Below are 24,132 nucleotides of genomic sequence, written 5' to 3' on the forward strand. Positions count from 1 at the left end.
CATGGTTTTTAAATTACAAGGAATGATTAGCCACCTGTGAATGTTCACTGATTTGTAAATATGCCCCACATGGGCAACTCTAATTTTGTTTGTTGCTGTATTTGTTATTTCTTTCAATGCACTTTATTTAGTTTTGATAAGCAATAGCATACAATATTATAGTTTGGCAGACAAGAGAACATTTGTCACAATCGCAATGGGAGTACAAATTCTACGAAAGAATGCAAAAAGTACAATCAAATAGTAACAACTAAACAAATGGACTGTAGGTTTTCAATATTCATTTCAGAAAGTAACAACAGATGCAGGCAGCATAACAGGGTAGAACATCTTTCGGTATGAGGGGTTTAAAGTGTATTGGTGAGGAGAAGGAAAGAAGAACATGAAAGAAAGAGAAAAAGCAAGGGGAATAGGGAGAGGAGGGTGGAGGTAGACCACAACTGGGTAAGGGTCAGTGAGGAGGGGTAGAGTAAGAGAAGAGTTGGGATGTGGAGGTTTCTAGATTGCAGGTGACATGTCTAGCTGTAGGTGCATTATATGTCCACTGCTTTTGTTATTTTAATAAAAAATAATGTATCTTTGTGGCAGCTGGAAAAGTCCATCAGTTTACATCATCTTATTCACAAAGCTAAGGAGGAAGAACTTAATTTGAAAAGAACTAGAAGCCAAGAGACAGAGGAAAGAGATGGTGCAAAGCAGCCAGTATTCTTTGGGAGCATGAAACAGGTAGGTTCTAACACTGCATATCACCTGCATCAGTTCAAACATAGAATAAGAAATACATTTATGATATACTGTATTCATACATATTTTTGGTCTGAAAAGCCACCTGCAATCAAGACGTAGTCCTGCCTCACTTTTGGGCGGGGTTGCCAATTTGTCATGCTGTGTTGACTCTTTTCACCTGAGGACATATGGTCATCATGACTTGTCTCCTTCCAGGTGGGTCTGACAGGGCAAACTTCAGCAACCAGCCTCTCCTGTGGGACAACTTGAGCTTGAGCTGGACTAGCAGCCTTCAACTCTGGTTGCGGCTGTTCCATCCGGGCTGCTGCTATCATGCGGCCTCTTTCACAAGAGTAGTGGCAGAGACCTGACAGACTGTAGGACTGCACCTCACACTTCTCTTGATTTCCGCTGGCCAACTGGGATTTCTCTTTCTTCCCTATGCACAGTCCCGACTTTAGGTCCACCAAGTGGATGACAGGTGGCAGGTCACTGGGCATCAACCTCACCAGCAGTTCATCACAGTGCTTGCACATTAGCCAAGCTCTGATCGCTGCAGTGGTTCTCCGGCAGTTAGTACACAGCAAACACAATTTCTCCATTCCATTGATTGTGCCGAGAGCAATTCCCCCCGGTGTTGCAACTGCACACCGGTATCCATCATCAGGTAGTCTTGTACCAATTCCAATACTTCTGGAAGACTTGCAATTTGGCTGTAAGGCTTCAGGTAACCCGCTATGTTGTTCCTCTCTCTCACTCTCTCTCCACACTGGGTGTGCTGGGAAGATATTATGGTGCGGCCATGCCCCTCACTCAGACTTGTTGGTGCCAGTGGCACTGTTTTGCAGGACTTTTCCCACGCTTGTGTTAATCCCTGCTCAGTTGAGCGGAGGTGTACTGACTGGGTTCCAGGCTTAAGGAGTGCTGTTTCCTGACAGGAACACAAGAACAGTTCACTGACATTTGCAGAACTTGTCTCAACATGATACTTGGCCTCAACCCCTGTTGGGCATTTGTAATCCTCAAAGCGACAGACCATCCTGATTGGTGCAGGTAACGGTAAGCAAGATTACATAAATTACACTGACTTTAAGCGGGGCTTGATGTAAGATGAACATAAACCTCAGCTGCTGTTGGGCGACTGACTATTTGTAATCCACATAGAGATGCTGGCCCATTGTAGTTGCTACGGGCAACAAAGTGTAGAACTAAAGAGAAGTCTCCTTGACCCCTATCATCGTTGGAGGGCTGAGGGGTTTTTGTAATCCACATAAAGGCGATGACCTGCTTTGGTTGCTATGGGCAACAGCATGCAGAACAACAGTACAGTCCACTTTAGAATGAGCAAATTGAAATTAGCACAGTCCTTAGTTCCAGCCACCTGTTGAGCAGCTGAATCTGAATGCGGCAGCCATGGTGGCTATGGGCATACAAGCCAATGATACAGGTCTCATTGACATGAGTGGCAGGTACACAATTAGCACAGTCTTTAACTCCAGCCACCTGCACGAAGACATTTGTACAGGCCTGACATGGTTGCTACAGGCAACAGCATGCACAACAGCATTTGTATAGCGCAGTCACAGCAGTACAGCACAATTCCACTTTCCTGCTTGACTCCTGTGATCATTTGACAGCACATAATAATTCTATGGTTTGATGGTTGCCAGTTACTAGGGGCAACAGCTGTACTGGTTGCTATAGGGATGGCTCGGATGAGAACTCCCAAATGCAATTCTATCCTTGTGAAGGCTGCTGTGTTTCTAGGTCCCCCTACGTTCTGCATAGCCAGGAAACATGCATTTTCCACACTTGCATCCACAGTCAGTGAACAGTCCATGAGCTTGAGTTTATGGTATTTTATTATGCAAACTTGGATAGGGTAATAGGGATTATGGGATGCCCAATTTGATGAATCAATGTACAGGGACAACTTCCTTCCCATTTACAGAAACAGATCCTGGACTGTTCTTTTACTTGAAAGCGATCAGTCTTTGCGGATCAGTAGCAAAAGCCTCTTACAGGCTAGGGGCATGCAGCCCTGCCTCTGAAAGTTAGCTTAGCTTGCTGCATACTACATGCAGAAATGTCTCCTGTCCCCTGTACTGCTCCCAGTTGCACAGCCTGCAGACACTACCAGTCCTCCTTGCTGCTCTGCAGATCTCCCAGAACAAGGATAAAGGATTAAGCACAGCGCTGTCCTTTAAAAGCTTGTTATACGTGGAAGTTTCTCACCTTGTAAATCCCAGGGTGTGCTGATGTACTCACTCTGTCCTCCTTGATCCTGCTGATACCATGATGCTGAATGGATCTTCCTGAGTCAGCCCAAGGGTGGCCTGGACCTAGACCTTGGGGACCCTCCCAGGCCACCGACAGTCTTCTCAGCAATCCATCTTCCACCCGACTCCCCTGCCAGCCTGACTCCTCCATGTTTATGGGTTAGTCTCACCACTCTACCAGAGCCTTCAAATCAGGGATTGGTTAGACTCCCATAAACATGCAGATTAGGTCTCCACCCCTTCTGTCCACTGGCTACTGGAAGGTTCCATGGTCCTCCAGAACCAGGTGGAGGTGATAGACTCCCAACCTGTTAAGCCATTAAGCCTGACCTGCACTAACCCGTCCTAATTACAGACACAGTTACAATGCGTTATACACAATAAATTCACCTACACTACCCTAGTAGCACACTAGAGACATCAGTGTCTCCATATTGTGTTTATACTGTTTAAATATAATTTGTTTTAGTTTTTAATAGGAGTTCTGTCATTTTTTTAGGTTGTCAGTAAATTTTCCATGTTCTGTCTGTTAAAAATGCTGCGGGAAGTTTGGGTGCTGGTTACAATGCATGTAAAGCCAAAGCTTTTTTTTTTTTTTTTTATGGATTAAATAAGGGTCATATCCTATCAAGTTATTTTTTGCTGGCCATGTCCAACTGGGGGGTTTTTCCATCATTTTAGAGACACAACAAGAAATGAGAAAACATTTCTCCAAAGTGAACATAATTACAAATGTAAAGTGTTATCACAGGAACAAGTGTCTCCATTGGAGGATACCCCTTACCCTAACTTTCTATTTTATAACAGTAGTCACCAAAACAATTAGTGGAATGAATCTCCCCAGTGGGGGTATTTAATCACAGTATAAACTTTCCCTTCTTTACTGTATCCAACAAAAAAATTGCCTTTACAGAAGAGCACTGAGAAAAAACATTGATAATTCTGAAATACAGAAATTGAACTAAGGATTTGAGAATGTACACACAATGCACTGTGTGAAGATTCACTTCGGTATACAATCGTGTGAAGAGAAAACCATTCTTTACTTATGTAATCTCCAAATTATTGGATAATTGAAGTTATTGTTCACACAATGTATTGTGCAAATATTTTCAAATTCGCTAGTAAATAAGCCTTAATTTTTTATCTTTAAATTTTACAGTATCTTAAAATTCTGAGATCATTGGGCTGAATTACTAAAGGAGGTGAGAACTTTTTCTCAAATATTGTGTGAATATTCACTTCAGTTGTTCATTTGTATGAAAAGCATCTGCACATGACTCAGTATTTAATTGAACAAGTATTTGCTTTTAACTTAATTTAGTAATTCAGTCTTAACACAATTTTGAATGAAGATTTTCAACTCCTTAAGGGCTCGTTCACACTTGACTAATTTCTAACTCTTGCCAAATGCCCCTATAGCATTTGACAAGCGTTAGACAAGCTTTTGGAAGTTTTTTAATGCTCTTCAAATGCTCCCCAAATGCCCTGAAGTTTAATGGTATTAACGCTCCGCAAATGCCTGCCAGGCATTTGAGGAGCATCACCATGGACTTGAATGGGAGGCTTCAACTCCTCCTGACTCATCAATTTTACCATGACACTAATGCTTCAGTGTGAACAGCACTGTGTTCTGCCATGTGTAGAATTTTCATAGGCATTTGAGGAGTGTTAAAAATGTTTCTCAAATGCCTGTCTAACACCTCCTAACAAAGCTAGTGTGAACTTTCTCTCTTTTCTGCCTCAATATGTCATTAACACATATTAATATGCACGCATTCATGTAATGCTCTACATTCTCTGCCCATATTTCAGCAATTAAGACCTAGTACTAAATCTGTAACTGTTAATTTACACAAACATTACCTTAAATGGATATAATTAGCAATAACGCAAGTAAAGCTTAATCAGTGTTCAAATAGAGCCCAGGTCATATTAAACCAAACTTACTTATTTTAATTATATTAGTAATATTGTTCAAATTACAATTCTGCCATAACACCCAGGCAGTAATGTGTCCACGCATTTACAAAAAGACTAAGCTGTCTAACAAAAGTGACTAGCAGGAGTTGGAGTGAACTATAACATTGCAGGGTTCAATGGTCAATGATTAATTATCTGCATTCAAATGTGAGAAAAAAAATCATAATAATAAAATAATAAAAATCATAACAATAAATAATAATAAAAACTTGAACTAAAAAGGGAGAACTGTGATCCAAAACTGCAGTCTGCAGTGTAGAGACTGGTCTCCTTCGGATGACATTATCATGTCACTACAGTTTCGAGGCCTGTGCAGAGCCACCACTGGATAGCCTATAGAAAATGCCAATAGCACCCATGCAGTGATGTGGACACCAGAAGAAGGACCTTCACACTCTGCACGCCAGAAGATCTAAGTATCTCGACCCAGCATGTTAGTGATTAGGTTCCAGCTGGGGTAAAGTTAAAGCCCATGTGCCCCCCCCCCTCCTCACCCAGTCACAATATTTCCAAAAACCCCTATAATCCCCATGTCCCTTGCTGGTACCTCTTCTAGGTGTGGGGAACTGTGATCCAAAACTGCAGCCTGCAGTTTAATAATAATCATAACAATAAATAATAATAAAAACTTGAACTAAAAAGGGAGAACTGTGATCCAAAACTGCAGTCTAAAGTGTACAGACTGGTCTCCTTCTGGTGACATTATCACATCACTACAGTTCCAAGCTCTGTGCAAAGCCACCACTGGATAGCCTACAGAGAATGCCTATAGCACCTATGCAGTGATGTGGACACCAGATGAAGGACCTTCACACTCTTCACTCCAGAAGATTGAAGTCTTTCGACCCAGCATGTTAGATTTAGGTGAGTATTTGGTGCTTTTAGATTAGAATTTAAAAACAAAATGGTTCCAGTCAGATGGTGGTAGGGGTTATGTTGGAGGAGGGAGGGGTTTCCTGTGAAGTGTGGAATTTTAATTGCCTAGGTGTGTTTTAGTGTTAGGGATATTTAAGAAAGCTTCAATTATCACTTGCTCATTGTTTCTCAGTTTGAAAAATCCTGTGCCAAGAACTAATATCTCAAAATATCTTTATTCATTATGAATTTCTTATGAAAAGTTAATTATTATCATCTTTGAGGTACAACTGCAGTGCATTTGTCCAAGTCATTAGATTTCCTTGTCAATTCAGCTTATATCTCAGTGTCCATTACTTTAGAAGGGTACCTCTATAGGTCTGTACAGTGTCCAGTAAACTGGACTGCAACCCAATGAGTGATATTTTCATATATTATGCATACTAATGTTCCCTTTTATTTTTAGTCTAGCATGAGCAGCATCAGCAGTATTTGTACTGATGGGGGAAGCATTGACAATGGTAATGTCAGTGGAGAAATTGAATTTGCTATCAAATATACAATGAAGACGTCATCTCTAGAAATTTCTATCAAAGGATGTAAGAACCTGACATATGGAGAAGAGAAGAAAAAGAAGTGTAACCCGTAAGACCTGTAATGTCAGAATTAAGACATGTACATGGTAAAATTTCGCTTTAACGCTGAAGTCCAGGCGGATACAAAAAGACACAGATTAATGAAGTTATGTGTTAAAAATAAACATATATATTTTCATAACCCAACATAACCCAGAAGGTTCTAGTGAGAATGGCTAAAAGCAACCAAAACGCCCTTCACTGAACCAACATGTCTCATTTCATGGCATGTTCCAAAAATAAGGGGATTATTTTTCATTTTAGGATAGTTGACAGGATCATGCAACTCATTCCTTTTTGCCCTAATAGACAACTGGTGTATAGTACAGATATAGCCTAAAATAATTCAGTAAATTTATTTCAAACAACACACAGCTAGCTTTTTCAGGTTTTTTTTTAATCATCATCAGTACAGTGTATAAACCATGGACTAGAGCCTAGGACCCAACAAGGAAGTATAAACCAGAGGTTATGGTGAGGAGGAACCAGAGATCCCCTGTATGAACCAAAACATAGCACAGTAGAGCATTTTTATACTAAAATGGTATTACATTAGATAAGTATAATCCCCTGTACTGCATCACTCAGACTGGGAGAGGGAAGGACATACTGTACGTAAGGTTAATCAGGTGTGGAATATATATATGCTTACAAGGAACTTGCTGACAGGAAAGAGATCATAATTAGCGAAGGATTGAGCTCAAAGTCAGCTGCTGCTCTTCAACTGTCCAGTCACAGTCTTGGGGCAGGTATTAGACCTCTCTATTTCCTATAATCCTAAAATAAAATCTAGCTTTTTTACCCATCTCCCTGCTCCCTTCACCTTAGCAAAAATTTTCAGTATACATATCTCAGATCTAGCCTATCATGAGATGAGGTGAGTCTACTTTATCTTCTCCAGCATCACTGGCCCTCATTCCTGGATAGAACAGCACTCCCATTGTGATGTGTGAGCACCATTTCTATTGTGAGCCCAAGCTCCCCTGGGGTCTGTTATTAACTGCCTTAGCTCACAGAAAGTGGTTGAATGACACTATGTGCCATTTAAAGTGATTCTAAAGGTTTTAATTAAAAAACCAAAATAACAAACATGTTATACTCTCCTGCTCTGTGTGAAATGGCTTTGCACAGAGCAGCCCAGATCCTCTTTTTGGGTCCGTCGCCAGCAGTCCTGGCTCCTACCCCCTGCTGCGTGCCCCCAATAGCAAGTCTTTTGTTATGGGGCACTTGATCAGGCTCGCTCCTGAGCCTCGCTCCTGTAAATGGACATTGTCCATTCACATACACTGAATGAAGCTCAGCCCCGCCCCCCTACTCTTTCCTCATTGGGTCACTGTCTGCGACTGACAGCAGCAGGAGCTAATGGCTCCTTCTGCTGTGTGAGTCAATGAGGAAAGAGAGACTTAGGACATCCGTGGCTCTCATGCACATAACTGGATCGAGATGGGGCTCAAGAAAGTATAAGGGGGGGTTGAGGGAGGAGCTACACCCAGACTTTTTTTTACCTTATTTCATAGAATGCATTAGGGTAAAAAAACCTTCTGTCTTTAGAACCAATTTAAATGTTATGGGTTGTATAAATCTTAGGACAGAATGGATAGAATACAAACCCTTTCAAAGGGAATATATCTCCCATGTATGTATTTTGTTTGTGTTTTTTGCCAGACTATTAACTTTCAAATATTTTATGGTGAGCTCAGAAATTCACACTTACCCTTTCCGATAAAGAAAACATTACCATGCACGGTTTTAGACCACAATCACTTCTTCAGATATAAATAATAAAAATATACTTTTACAAATGATGAAGGGGCTTAAAGCTGTCCAGTTAGTAATTTTACATGTCTGCATTAAAAAAAATCATGATGAGTCAAAATGTATGGCAACAGTGGAAAAAGAGAAATCTCTGCCTTTATCATTAAAAACAGGCAAGTGACTATGCCTAGGTTTAGAGTTGCAGTCTGGAAGAATTACGTCAGCACTTTTCTGCAGGAGGAAAGTACATTTGCTAAGCTTGCTAAGATAAATGTGGGGGAGAACAGCGAAGCCAGCCATAGTGTAGTTTATAAATACACTATATTGCCAAAAGCATTAGGATTCCTGCCTTTACACGCATATGAACTTTAATGCCATCCCAGTCTTAGTCTGTAGGGTTCAATATTATATGGCCCACCTTTTGCAGCTTTAACAGCTTCACCTCTTCTGGGAAGGCTGTCCACAAGGTTTAGTAGTGTGTCTATGGGAATGTTTGACCATTCTTCCAGAAGCGCATTTGTGAAGTCAGGCACTGATGTCTGGCCTCACTCGCAGTCTCGGCTCAAATTCATACCTAATTTATGAGCCATCCCCAAACTGCTCCCACAAAGTTGGGAGCATGAAATTGTCCATAATGTCTTGGGGGAACTACGGGGCCAAGTCAACCCCAGTAAAACATAATCCCCCCTCCACCAAACTTTACATTTGGCACAAACAGTCAGGCAAGTACCGTTCTCCTGGAAACTGCCAAACCCAGACACGTCCATTGGATTGCCAGACAGAGAAGTGTGATTCATCACTCCAGAGAACATGACTCCACTGCTCTAGAGTCCAGTGACGGCGTGCTTTACGCCACTGCATCTGATGCTTTGCATTGCACTTGGTGAAGTAAGGCTTGGATGCAGCTGCTCAGCCATGGAAACCCATTCTATGAAGCTCTTTATGCACTGTTGTTGCGCTAATCTGAAGGTCACACGAAGTTTGGAGGTCTTTAGCCATTGATTCTGCAGACAGTTGGTGACTTCTGCACACTGTGCGCTTCAGCATGCGCTGACTCTGCTGTCATTTTACGTGGCCTACCACTTCGTGGCTGAGTTGCTGTTGTTCCCAGTTGCTTCCATTTTGTTATAATACCACTAACAGTTGACCGTGGAATATTTAGTAGCAAGGAAATTTCACGGATGGACTTATTGCACAGGTGGCAACCTATCACAGTACCATGGATGAATTCACTGAGCTCCTGAGATCGACCTATTATTTCACAAATGTTTGTAGAAGCAGTCTTGCATGCCTAGGTGCTTGATTTTATACACCTGTGGTCATGGAGGTGATTGGAACACCTGAATCCAATGTTTTGGAGGGGTTTCCCAATATTTTTGGCAATTTTGTGCATATAGATATATTTATTAAATAAAAAATCCATAGCAGTAGTCACTGTGTTCTTGCTTTGCTCCACAAGCTTTCATAAGTATATTACTGCTGCTTGTTATTTAATAAATCTGTATTTATTTACTACACTATGGTTGGCAGCACTGATCTACTTCTATCTTAACGGTTCCTCCAACCCCTGAGCTGGCCATACTGCTGCTCTTAACAAAAAAACCAACATGCATGTTTATTAAGCAAAGGGATGTGATTTACAAATGTGCTATAGGCTCCCCTGGCTTTGGTCTCTGAAGCAAGTAGAGCGCAACAAAACTGTAAGAAAGTTCTGTTAAAGAAAAAAGTTGGAAAGGCAGCCCAATCATGTGACCAGTTTTAGATATCATATGTTATATAATGTGTTTTTTTTTTATTTTTATGAGGGTTGGGGAGGAGGTTACATTTGCCACTGATCTGTAATACCCAAGAGCTACTTTGCTTTTAATATACATTTTTTGTGGATGGTAGATTTGCTTGCAAGTGTTTAGGAACCTTGGGTGTAATGATTTTCCAGTTATACTTTCTGGATACCTCCTTTTAACAGTATTTTGGAGTTTTTCCAATTAACCATACTGACTATTTAGTGGTATCATGCATATACAAAGTTGCCAATCCACCCATCAGCTCAAGAAATGATGGGTATTGTACATTAATTAGTATAGAAGAAAGTGCATGGTATTACACCATATGACTGTCACATTATGGTATTGTGGGCTTCAGTATTGTATTTACTATGCTTTGGTATGTGGAAAAATCACTGGGGGTTATTTATTAAAACTGAAGAGTGCAAAATTATTATTATTATACAGGATTTATATAGCACCAACAGTTTGCGCAGTGCTTTACAATATAATGGAGACAGTACAATTACAATACATTTCAGTACAGAAGGAATATGAGGGCCCTGCTCATGGAGCCAAATGGAGCAACTCTGCACAGAAACCAATCCGCTTCAAGGTTTTATTGCTTTAATCAAACAAGCTGAAGTTGGAAGCTGATTGGTTTCTGTGCAGAGTTGCTCCAGATTTTGTACTCTCCAGTTTTAGTAAACAACACCCACTATTTATTTTACAGATTTCCCTGTACAACTCAAGTGTCTTTTTTTAAGGTATGTGAAGACATACTTACTTCCAGATAGATCTTCTGCTAGTAAAATGAAGACAAGTGCTAAAAGGAATACAGTGGACCCAATATTCAATGAAAGTTTAAAGGTAATATTATAGGATGGTATTGTGCATGTAATCTGATTGCTATACCTAAAGGAGCTAAATTGATATTTACCACATTCACTAGCTATAACTTTCACAGGCACACACATTTGTGTATTTTTGTCCACATTTTGGATTTGTGCTGCCCTAGGCAAGGCTAAAATCGGGCCCCCCCCCAGCAATCTAAATTTTCCCCATCCTTTTATCTGAAAACTCCACCCCTTCCTCTTTAGGCTCCACCTCTTCGTATTAGTGCTCCGCCTAATGACAACGATGGTGCGCTATTCATCCCACTGACACCAATCATGGGGCACGATTCCTCCCACTGACACTAATGCTGGGGCACGATTCCTCCCACTGACACTAATGCTGGGGCACTATTCCTCACACTGACACTAATGATGGGACACTATTCCTCCCACTGACACAAATGATGGTGCCCCATCCTTAGTGTCATTAGTGACAGATCTGGCGACCAATCACCGGTGAGGAGGCGGAGCTTGCAGAGGGAGGGGCAGGCTGCCATAGGCTGCCCAGTGATCCCAGGGGTGTGGCCAGATTCGAGGGGCGGCTTGTCATCCCACCCACATCGCGATCAAGATCCAGGAATATGAAGACACTGGACGGACACCCTCTGCACCCCTCCTCCAGCAGCGTCTTGTGGACCGGATCGACGTGGGACACGGAGTCGCGGACACAGGTAAGACACAGCAGCCCCTGTCCCTTTCCCACAAAAGTGTCCCCTCCATGGGAAAGGGGGGGGCGGCGCTGCCGCCCCCCTGAAAAGTGCTGCCCTAGTCAAATGCCTTGTTTACCTCGCGGCAAATACGCCCCTGGGCACAGACCAGCTTAGTGCTTATTTATTCCTCAGTGTAAAAAGAGGAACCATACAATGTTCTCCATACAACAAACGTTTACTGAAATTCTATTAAAAACTCATTCACATGACATGTTAAAACAAAGTACTTTTCTCTGAATCACATTGCATTCTGTACCATACAGTACTCTCACTGTGTCAATCTTAGCCTAGCATTCTCCTGACAGGATACAGGGCCCTCTTCCCACTAGCATGATGACATCACAGAGCAACCCTGCCTGGTGTGTTGCATTCTGAACTGACTTAACTCAGGGGTCCATGTATCCCATTAGGATTATGCACAAGTGGCGGCAATTACAGCAAGAGGTGGTGGTGATCCCAGGAAGAGGTGGTGGTGTGCATAATGTGAAGATAATATTAAGTACACTCATATTATGTGGACTGGCTTACAAGAACATAGGAATGTTATGAATCGCTGTTTTGGTGGAAATGTATCCATTTGATGTTTTGTGATAAAACTGTAAATGCACTTTGAATGGTGTTTGGAAAGTGGACTATTTTGATCAAGCAAGTTATTAGATGGTTATTTATGTACTAAGATAATGTATAAGTTGCATATGTATGTATATTGATTTTTATATAGGTAGAGGATTGAGGATATTATTTTTTCATTGTTAGAGCACTGCACAGTCTTATTTATATACAAACATATACATTATCAAACTTGCAGAATGAATTTACACCTAACATATTCAATCATTGATACAGGATCATGTATGATAACCGAAGAATGAAAATGTAAAATATTGTAGTTTACCAGTACCTAGATATGATATCTGCATTTGTTTTCTTTTTTCAGGCTTCGTTGCTTTATTTTAACCTGGTATTCATGCTGGTAATACACTTCCTCTCCTTGGATGACAACTCTCATGCACTGTACAGGAAGTGTGTTATGACTACAGATAACCTCCCCATCTCCTCAACTCCATAACTTAGGTTATATAACTATTGGTTGTATAACTAATAGACCATAAGGGAACAAATAAGAGATGTTCATTGTAAGGGTTTACGTACACTCTAAAAGTGATTAATTGTGGTAGAAAGTATGAACATACAGATGTATGAAAGGCCTTGCCAGTAAAAAACAGATGTACTATTGATGATGGACTAACTTTATAGGCTTTCCTTTGCTTATTGTTATATTCTTTCCCAGTACACCATTGACCGCTCCCAACTGGAGACAAGGACTCTTCATGTGTCAGTGTGGCATGCAAGTACACTGAAGAGAAAAGTCTTCCTAGGAGAAGTGACAATACCTCTGGAATTATGGGACTTTGAGGAAAACTCTACATTATCCTTTCACTGGTATCAGCTTAAAGCAAAGGTATAAGGCAAATGTAAATCACTTCATATATGATGATATGTTAGCAGAGGAGAATACATTCCCATTTCTACATGCACCTGTTTGAGTGTCTGCTGAATATTGTTACTCTGCACTTGTTTCTGATGGTGATAATAGTGGACCATTCATTAGTGATTTGTATTGGCACGGCCCCTTGTACTTTTCATAAGGGGCATATGGGACAGGGTGACAGCACAAGAGCACAAATGGAAGACAGTTGTCACCCCATAACAAGGACCTAACAAGGAGTCTGAACAAGGACCTTCATAACAGGATCACAAGATATTCTTTTATTGAATTCTGAGGATTTTAAAAAATTGGAAACATTTACTACATCAACATGTCATAGCTTTTACTAAATTTTAGTACAATGTAAATAGGTTTGTGTCTACATTAAGGTAAGTATTTTATAGGAAGAATGTAATCTGAAGCTGTCTTCATCATATTTTAGTCATATAGGATAACAAAGAAAGATTTGCATTACATTTGCAAACATTTAAAAAACAATTAGAATCAGATATGTGTCTAAGACTAATATAATCTTTATTTTTATAAAAAAAAATAAAAAGTACTGTAAATTAAATAGTTAAAAATGTTGTTTATCAAATATGATTAAATAATGAAAAACTGAAAATGAATTAATGACCAGGTAAAAACTTGATAATCCAATTTTAAAAATGCCAGCTTCTTTAATTGATTAAATGACGTTCCCGACATAATTCTTAAAGACTAAGTTAAAAAAATTTTTCTTTTAATAAAATCCAGCTCCCCTATGCACCAATATACCATTAACATACCTCAGTTGCAAAAAATATTCAAGCTCTCTTTAATCTGGAGAGCATGGCCTTATTTTAGCCCTTGGCAAATTTCTTAGAAAGCTTTTTCAGTTCCTGGAATGTAGACAGAGAAGCCAGTAGGACCCCGAAAGCAGATTACCAGCTGATCTTATTAGTTCAAACATCCTGCACTGACCTCATTAATACGCACCGGTCACCCATCAACTATTTTTTTCCACAGCATCCCCAGAATCTCTCCCCTTGTGCATTTGCCTGGCTACCACAGCGTCCCTTCAGGCAGGCTTCACTGTGAATGGGCCTAACAACTGAGTGTCTCTATCCACTCCCTCCTATGTGCAAATGTATGTATAAAGATGGCAATACACTATGCAATCTGGTTATACAATCTCTGTACAATTTCCATTAGATTTAACAGAACTACAGGTGAAACTCGAAAAAATATTGTGCAAAAGTTCATTTATTTCAGTTATGCAACTTAAAAGGTGAAATTAATATATGAGATAGACTCATTACATGCAAAGCACAATAGTTCAAGCGTGATTTGTCATAATTGTGATGATTATGGCTTACAGCTCATGAAAACCCCAAATCCACAATCTCAGAAAATTTGAATATTACATGTAATCAATAAAACAAGGATTGTACATAGAACAATATCGGACCTCTGAAAAGTATACGCATGCATATGTACTCAGTACTTGGTTTGGGCCCCTTTTGCAGCAATTACTGCCTCAATGTGGCGTGGCATGGAAGCTATCAGCCTGTGGCACTGCTGAGGTGTTATGGAAGACCAGGATGCTTCAATAGCGGCCTTCAGCTCTTCTGCATTGTTTGGTCTCATGTCTCTCATCTTTCTCTTGGCAATGCCCCATAGATTCTGTATGGGGTTCAGGTCAGGCGAGTTTGCTGGCCAATCAAGCACAGTAATCCCACGGTCATTGAAGCAGGTTTTGGTGCTTTTGGCAGTGTGGGCAGGTGCCAAGTCCTGCTGGAAAATGAAGTCAGCATCTCCATAAAGCTCGTCTGCGGAAGGAAGCATGAAGTGCTCCAAAATCTCCTGGTAGACGGCTGCGTTGACCCTGGACTTAATGAAGCACAGTGGACCAACACCAGCAGATGACATGACTCCTCAAATCAACACAGACTGTGGAAACGTCTCACTGGACTTCAAGCATCTTGCAGTGTGTGCCTCTCCATTCTTCCTCCATACTCTGGGTCCTTGGTTTCCAAATGAGATGCAAAAGTTGCTCTCATCAGAAAAGAGGACTTTGGACCACTGAGCAATAGACCAGGCCTGTTTTTCTTTAGCCTAGGTAAGACGCTTCTGACGTTTGTTTTTCAAGAGCGGCTTGACAAGAGGAATACGACATTTGAAGCCCATGTCCAGGATCCGTCTGTGTGTGGTGGCTCTTGATGCACTGACTCCAGCCTCAGTCCACTCCTTGTGAAAGTCCCCAACACTTTTGAATGGCCTTTTTTTGACAATCCTCTCCAGGCTGCGGTCATCCCTGCTGCTTGTGCACCTTTTTCTTCCACACTTTTCCCTTCCACATAACGTTCTATTAATGTGCTTTGATACAGCACTTTGGGAACATCCAACTTCTTTTGCAATTACCTTTTGAGGCTTTCCCTCCTTATGGAGGGTGTCACTGATGGTTTTCTGCACAACTGTCAGGTCAGCAGTCTTTCCCATGATTGTGATTCCTACTGAACCAGACTGAGAGACCATTTAAAGGCTCAGGAACCCTTTGCAGGTGTTATGGCTTAATTATCTGATTAGAGTGGGACACTTTGAGCCTAGAATATTGCACCTTTTCACAATATTCTAATTTTCTGAGATTGCGGATTTGGGGTTTTCATGAGCTGTGTAGTGATGTGATCATTTCTTTGCCCATTTTCCAGTGTATGCTTCTATTATGCAGTGTTTGTTTTGCCCTTTTCCAATATAGCTGCTATGCTCTCTGGGCTCTGAGGATGAGGTCATCAGGGAGAGACTTGTGAAAAAAGAGGGAAGTGTGGATTTCCTGGAGAGAGAACTCAGACTGTAAGTGTTGCAGCCTCACTGAGACATGCAGAAAAGACTGTTAATATTCCTGTTTGGAAGATACTCTATGTTGGATGGTTCACTGAATGTTATTCCTTCAATACATGGACTTTCATATACACTGCTGTGTGGATTACTGTCTGTGGATGATACATTTCTCAGTTGGGATTTCACTTGTTATCCACAAGCCCCAATTGAGTGGAGGCACTAGCGCTTGTTAGAGATCTTGTCCTGATCACACAGATTATAAGGATTCTGCTCCTAAATACTATACAGGAGGCACCATCATACCTCAGTAGCCGCAAAGATTGTACAAATAGTGTTACATTTGGAGGCACTGCTGAGATTTATCTTGGATCAGGACATTTAGGAAAGACCATGTCACTGTTATCAACAGAAGCTGTGAGGCAGTGGGCCCTAGAAGAGGGACTGCCAACTAAAAGGACATTTGCCATTTCATATATGCCTATCACTGTGAGATCCCACAGAATGCAGGGGGCACTAAAAGCAAATGAAACCTTGCAGTATGCCACTCTTGTGGATAAAAGAGAAGAAGATGAGAGTTTTGAACTATATACACATTATCTCTGTCTCAGTGAGGTGGATTTAAATCCAGTTAAAGGGCCCTTTTGCATTAATCCAAAGGGGGCTGAAGCAATTGGTTGTGCTGTAGTATTTCCAGTGATTTCACCTCCAGTAAGGCAAACGTTTCCAGCCCTGCCTGTAAAGTGTGAACCATTGAATACAACGGCTTCATCAGGAGAGACTGGAATGTTGCCTGCTACAGCCACTAAGCATGAAACAAATATTGAGCATCTGCTGCTAAAAGTCACTGAAGTCATTGCTCAGAATTTACATGCTGATTCTTACCGCAAATTGAAGGCTTTTTCAGGAGTGCTACCTGTCCCTGCTGGTGAAGAAAGCTTTGAAGTGTGAAAAGATTTTGCTCAACAAGTGATAGAGGAATGGACCTGCTCAGAGGAAAAGAAAAAACAGAGCATCATGGAAAGCTTAAGACCACCAGCATCCATTATTGTTAGAGTTTACAAGGACACACATGTGAGTACCAGTGCTCAAGAATATATTGATATTTTGACAGATGCTTAAGGACTGCACTGTGACCCGGATCAGATGCTTGCTGATTTTAACCACGTCCCGCCCGCCATATAGTCCAATGACAGGCGCAAGGTGGTTCTCTCGTTCTGGGAGGACGTCATATGACGTCCTGCCATTCTCACCGCGCATGCGCGGCTCAGGGAGCACGATCTACAGAAAGAGCCGAAGATGTCGACTCGGTCATGTGATCAGCTGTGTCCAATCACAGCTGATCACATGTAAACAGGGAAATGCCGGTTATTGGCATTTCTCTCCTCACGAGCTGTCACGCTGACAGCTCAAGAGGAGAGGAGAGCCGGTAATCGGCATTCCGCGGAGGGGACATGTACACTGATCATCAGGGCACTGATGATCAGTGTGCCCTGATGATCAGTGTGGCCTCAGAAGTGCCACCTGTAAGTGTCCATCAGTGCCAGCTGTCAGTGCTGAACAGTGCCAAGTGACAGTGCCCATCAGTGCCACATCACTGCCACATATCAGTGCCTACCAATGCACATCAATGCCACATATCAGTGCCCATCTGAGCTGCCTTTCACAGTCACCCATCAGTGCCATCTATCAGTGCTACCAATCAGTGCCGCCTATCAGTGCCCGTCAGTGCCGCCTAACAGTGCCAGTCAGTGTCGCCTAACAGTGCCAGTCAGTGCCGTCTTCCAGTATCATATATCAGTGCTGCTTTTCAGTGCCAATCAGTGATGCCTGTCAATGCCCAATAGTGCCACCTACCAGTGCTTCCTCATCAGTGCCCATCAGTGTCACCTATCAGTGCCCATCAGTGCAGCCTATCAGTGCCCATCACTGCAGCCTCAATAACGCACATCAGTGAAGGAGAAAAATCACTTATTTACAAAATTTTACAACAAAAACGAAGAAAAAAAGTTTTTTTTTGTTCAAAATTTTCTGCGGTTTTTGATTTAAGAAAAAATAAAAAACCCAAAGGTGATTAAATACCACCAAAATAAAGCTCTGTCACAAAAAAATGTTAAAAATTTCATACGGGTACAGTGTTGCATGACCGTGCAATTGTCATTCAAAGTGTGACAGCGCTGAGAGCTGGAAATTGGCCTGGGCAGGAAGGGGGTATAAGTGCCCTGTAGGCAAGCAGTTAAACAGACAAAGCATAAAGAGGGAGAGAATGTTTCTGTGTTTGTGAGGAGGCTAGAAGTGCTTCTAGGAAGATTGCTCACTAAAAAGGTCATCTCTCCTACAGATATTGATAAAGTAAGGACTGCTCAAAATTATAAAGGGGTTACTGCCGCATCACTCAATGTCACCGGTCCTAGGAGTTGTTTTGAGAGAGAGAAACTTTACTTTTACTGAAACTATGACTGAAGTAAAGAAACAGGAGGCTGATATCCTTTTTGGTACCCCTTCTAAAAGCAAAGTTCATCAGAGTTCTTTGGGTGAGCACAAAAATGAGACTGTTGCTAAAAACAAAGAAATTGGTAGACTTCCACAGCCTAGAGCTCTATCTGCTGATAAAACCTCCAGTGATAAGCCTCTCTTCCACATTAAATGTTTCCGCTGTGGACAAGCAGGCGACACAGTTCGTCAGTGTCCACAGCTTGCTGATAGTTCTGAAATTCATAGTAAAGCTGGACAAATGTATAAAAGAAAACAGGGAAAATCAAGAAAACAAATGTTCACTAAACTGCTTGGAGTAGGCCGCAGATGTACTTTCAATTTGTTTGTTAATGATATACCCACTACTGCTCTGTTTGACACTGGCTCTCAGCCGACTATTATCTACAGACCCTTCTATCAGCTACACTTAAGCCACCTCCCTTTGAAACCTATGGACACTATGTCTGTTTATGCTGTGGGAGAAAATCCTGTTTTTATGGATGGTTGTCTGGAAGTTGAGCTTCGCATTCCTGGTGTGACAGCTGATGAGGATCCCCCACTTAAAGTCATTGCCTATGTGAGCTTTCCACCAGGGGGTAGTGAGTATGCTCCTAGGATTGTGGGTTCCAATGTTGAAGCCGTTGAGGCTGCTTTCATTAGGTTTCTTCAGCCACAACAGGGTACTCCTCTACCTTCACTGCCTATTGCTCCCGAACTTCAAAATATCTGCCAAACATTTGCTCCTGATCTTCCTGGAGGATGTGTGGGAAATCCATGGCATCCCATAGAGCTTCCAGCCAGGGGAGTGAGAGTGTTGCGGGTTTATGTGGAAATTTTTCCGGCTGCAAATGGTAGTTTTTTCCTGCTAGAGACCGATCCGAAAGAGGCTGCAAAGAATGGCTGGGAGATAGTACTAGAAAGGAAAGACTATCGTTTAAAATGTCCAATAATGGATGTTGTTACTGTTCGGAATGTTGCCACATACCCAGTTATAATACCAGCGTGGCAGGAGGTAGCCTATTGTTACCCAGTGGAAACCATTAGCTCTTACCCTGCCAAGCTTGAGGAAAAAGAAACCAAATTAGACTTTCACCTTAATGATGCTGATAGTCCTGTAGAGCACAAACAAGTACTAGAAGAGCAGCTAATGGAATACAATGATGTTTTCTCTACTGATGGCATGGATGTCGGGTGTGCTAAAAGTATTCAACACAGTATTCGCCTAACAGATAGCACCCCCTTTAGGGAAAGATGCAGGCGCATACCTCCTAAAGATCTGGATGAGAATGCTTGCACAAAATGAAAGATCAAAACATCATTGTTAAGTCTAAAAGCCCGTATGCATCCCCAATAGTGGTGGTCAGAAAGAAAAATGGTGGAGTGCGAATATGTGTTGATTACCGGACTCTAAATCGGCGAATGGTCCCAGATCAATACACGCTACCTCGCATTGAAGAAGCTCTTGATGCCCTGCAAGGCAGTAAATGGTTCACAGTAATGGACTTAAGATCCGGGTATTATCAAGTATCAATGAGTGAGGAAGATCAAGAAAAGACAGCTTTTATTTGCCCCCTGGGGTTTTTCCAGTTTGATAGAATGCCTCAGGCAATTAGTGGTGCACCTGCAACTTTCCAGCGTCTAATGCAGTGTTTCTCAACTCCAGTCCTCATGGACCCCCAACAGGTCATGTTTTCAGGATTTCCCTCAGATGAAACAGCTGTGGTAATTACTAAGGCAGTGAAACTGATCAAATCACCTGTGCAAAATAATGGAAATCCTGAAAACATGATCTGTTGGGGGTCCATGAGGACTGGAGTTGAGAAACACTGGTCTAATGGATCGGACACTGGGAGACCTTTGTCCCACTCAATGTATTGTCTACCTAGATGACATAATTGTTTTTGGCTCCACTCTGGAGGAGCATGATCAGAGACTGTTTAAAGTGCTTGATCGTTTGAGGAAAGAAGGTCTGAAACTCTCCCTGGACAAATGTAAGTTTGCCCGTTCTTCAGTAAACTTTGTGGGCCACATCGTATCTGCAGAAGGGGTAGCAACTGATCCTGCTAAAGTGGAGGATTTGGTAACCTGGCCCCGTCCCACAAATCTGACAGAACTGAGGTCGTTCTTGGGGTTTTGTGGTTATTATCGCCACTTCATAAGAGACTATTCCAAGACTGCTTGGCCTCTTAATGACTTGCTTAAAGAAACACCTGGCATTGACACAACCAGCAAAACTCCTTTCAGTGAGAGGTGGACTTCTGCTTGTCAGGAAGCTTTTCTACAGCTTAAGAAAAGCCTTACAGAAGCACCAGTGTTGCTTATGTAGACCCACAAAAGCCATACGTTCTGCATGTAGATGCCAGCTACGATGGGTTAGGAGGAGTCCTCCATCAGGAGTACCCAGGAGGTCTAAGGCCTGTTGCTTATATCAGTCGCAGTCCAAGCCCAGCAGAAAAGCATTATCCTGTTCACAAACTGGAATTTCTTTCCCTGAAGTGGGCTATTGTTGAAAAACTTCATGATTACTTGTATGGGGCTCAGTTTGAGGTGAGAACTGACAATAACCCCCTCACTTATGTTTTGACTACAGCCAAGCTGGATGCCACTGGTCATAGGTGGCTTGCTGCCTTATCTAATTACCAATTCACTCTCAAGTACAAGTGAGGACCCAAAAATATTAGGGCTGATGCTCTCTGCAGGCTTCCTGGATTGCCAATGAACTTAGAAGAAAGTGAATGGGAGGAAGTACCTGGGCCTGCTGTGGCTGCCTACTGTGCTACAGCTGCTGTACAAGGAGACAATATTGTTTTCTCTGACTTACGAGTTATTAACTCATTGGGAGCTGGTGAAGAGTGTATCCCAGACATGTATTGCTGCCCCACTGCTCTAGGGGTACCAGAAAACATCCAGCTGCAAAAGAAAGATATGATTCTGCTACAAATGAGGGATCCAGTAATCAGACATGTTAGGGAGTCTGATTTCCGCAAAGATCCTAATTACATGAGAAAAACCCTTCCTGAGCAGAGCACCTACTATCTTAAGGAATGGGATGAACTCAAAATAATCAATGGACTTTTGTATAGGGTACATTTGTTCCATGATCATCCTGGAAGGAGACAGCTAGTGCTCCCTCAAGGCTAAAGAAAATCTGTTTTGGATATGGATTAATCTGAGACTGTTTCTTTTGGCCACGAATGAGGGAAGCTGTTGTGGACTATTGCCGCCGTTGTGTGAGATGTGTGCAACGGAAAACGCTGCCTACTCGAGCTGCTCCTATGGAACAGTTGAAAAGTTCTGGTCCAATGGATTTAGTGTGCATGGACTTTTTGTCTATTGATAATGACAGCAGTGGTGTGGGAAATGTTTTGATTGTGACTGATCACTACACTCGATATGCTCAAGCTTATCCCACCAAAGATCAAAAAGCAGTAACTGTGGCCAAAGTGTTGTGGGAGAAGTTTTTGTTCATTATGGACTGCCAAATCGACTTCACTCTGACCAGGGATGGGACTTTGAAAGTCGCCTAATTAAAGAGCTGTTAACATTGCTTAACATCGACAAGAGCCGAACCACACCTTATCATCCAGAGGGTGATGCTCTCCCTGAGTGTTTCAATCATACCTTGTTGAATATGTTGGGTACCCTCCCTAATGGTGCTAAACAAACCTGGAGTCGACATGTTGGAGCTATTGTACATGCCTAGAATTGTACCAGACATGAATCAACTGGTTTCTCTCCTTATTTTCTCATGTTTGGGAGAGAAGCCCGTCTGCCTATTGACATTCAGTTGCATGTGTCTACTGATGGAGTGGAACATAGAAATCAGTACCAGTATGTGGCACGACTCAAACATAGTTTACAAGAGGCCTATTGAATGGCTGAGGAAAATTCTGCAAAAATAAATGCTGCCAATAAAAGACGCTTTGATGCCAAAGTTCGTTACAAAGACTTGCAACCTGGTGATAAAGTGTTTCTTCGCAATTTGGGACCCTCAGCCAAACATAAGTTAGCTGATCACTGGAGAAATGAGTTGTTTGAAGTTATAAAAAAACTGCCTAGAATTCCAGTCTACCGGATTCGAGGACCTGAGTGTCGGATCAAAGCCTGGCATAGGAATCACTTGCTTCCAGTACCACAAGTTGCTACTGAGGATGAGGAGCCACAGCCTGATATTGCTACAGATTCTAATGATGTGCCTTGTGCAGACAGTGGAGAACAGTGTGATGACAATGACTGGTTTACATCTCCACCAGAGTCTCCTGTACAGGCTCCTTTACCTATTACTAATGGGAGCCTTCCTCACAGGGGAGGTCTGAACCCAACTACTCCTGCTTTTGAATCAACAGCTCAAACCTTTGTGCCTACAGTTCCAGGCATGATTGGAGCACCAAGTTTTCCCACTAGTGCAGTCCCAGATTTATCTGGACTAATGCCTGAGGGCTGAGGAGAGGAGATTGTGTTCGACGACCTCCACCAATGTTTACTTATGACACCTTGGGAAGACCCTGCTATGCTGTACAGGACTATGCTGTACAACCTCATGTTCTGATGGACATGATTACAGCCCATTCTAGTCTGGTTAGCATGATGCCTATTTGTTACTAACCATGTTTTCTTTGCAGCTAATCTCTGTAATAGATTTCTTCTGGAGAAGTGGTCTGCAGAAGGCGACAACAATGTTAACTTGCTATATTTTGTTGTTGTTTTATGTGTATATCCTTGATGGGTCGGAAGGATTTTCAGCAGGGGGAGAATGTAGTGATGTGATAATTTCTTTGCCCATTTTCCAGTGTATACTTCTATTATGCAGTGTTTGTTTTGCCCTTTTCCAATATGGCTGCTATGCTCTCTGGGCACTGAGGATGAGGTCATCAGGGAGAGACTTGTGAAAAAAGAGGGAAGTGTGGATTTCCTGGAGAGAAAGAGAACTCAGACTGTAAATGTTGCAGCCTCCCCTCACTGAGACATGCAGAAAAGACTGTTAATGCCTTAATGTTCCTGTTTTGAAGATACTTTATGTTGGATGGTTCACTGAATGTTATTTCTTCAATACATGGACTTTCATATACACTGCTGTGTGGATTACTGTCTGTAGATGATACATTTCTCAGTTGGGATTTCACTTGTTATCCACAAGCCCCAATTAATTGGAGGCACTAGCGCTTATTAGAGATCGTGTCCTGATCACACAGATTATAAGGATTCTGCTCCTAAATACTATACAGGAGGTGCCATCATACCCCAGTAGCCACAAAGATTGTACAAATAGCGTTACAGCTGTAAGCCATAATCATCACAATTATGACAAATCACGGCTTGAACTGTCTTGCTTAGCATGTAATGAGTCTATCTCATATATTAGTTTCACCTTTTAAGTTGCACTACTGAAATAAATGAACTTTTGCACGATGTTCTAATTTTTCGAGTTTCACCTGTATGTAATAGGAGAACACACCTGAACAATCTATTCAATTTGTACCAAATCAGACAGGCCCTTGTACTACATAGCTGATGGGAGGAAAGTAGGACTGTAATGAGGGACATATGGTCCAGAGTGGTAAACACACTCTATCATTCCCTCTTCTGTGATGCAACAAGGAAGTGAAGGCTTCTGGGAGATGGCCTACAGGAAATGAACGCTGAGAGATCATCTACAGAAGATTGTGCTATCTGAAAAGCCTTTCAAAATCTCACCAAAATTTACAAAAAATTAAACATCCTGTTGATGAGATAAGTGAGAGAAAAGCAC

At 41.9% G+C, this 24,132-nt stretch overlaps 1 protein-coding gene across 1 annotated transcript in view; it reads left to right on the forward strand.

The window, feature by feature from the left end:
* Positions 1-24,132, forward strand: part of SYTL3 (synaptotagmin like 3) — an 85,801-nt gene that overhangs the window by 55,971 nt on the left and 5,698 nt on the right. Inside the window, exons 9-12 of the mRNA XM_089676283.1 lie at positions 589-726; positions 6,310-6,488; positions 10,764-10,866; positions 12,894-13,064. Of these exons, the coding sequence (XP_089532409.1) occupies positions 589-726; positions 6,310-6,488; positions 10,764-10,866; positions 12,894-13,064 (591 nt within the window). The remainder of the gene's footprint in view (positions 1-588; positions 727-6,309; positions 6,489-10,763; positions 10,867-12,893; positions 13,065-24,132) is intronic.

This window comes from Staurois parvus, unplaced genomic scaffold (genome assembly GCF_062004578.1).
Source record: "Staurois parvus isolate SC_StPar_1 unplaced genomic scaffold, SC_StPar_1.0 ptg000165l, whole genome shotgun sequence".
Lineage (NCBI taxonomy): Eukaryota > Metazoa > Chordata > Amphibia > Anura > Ranidae > Staurois > Staurois parvus.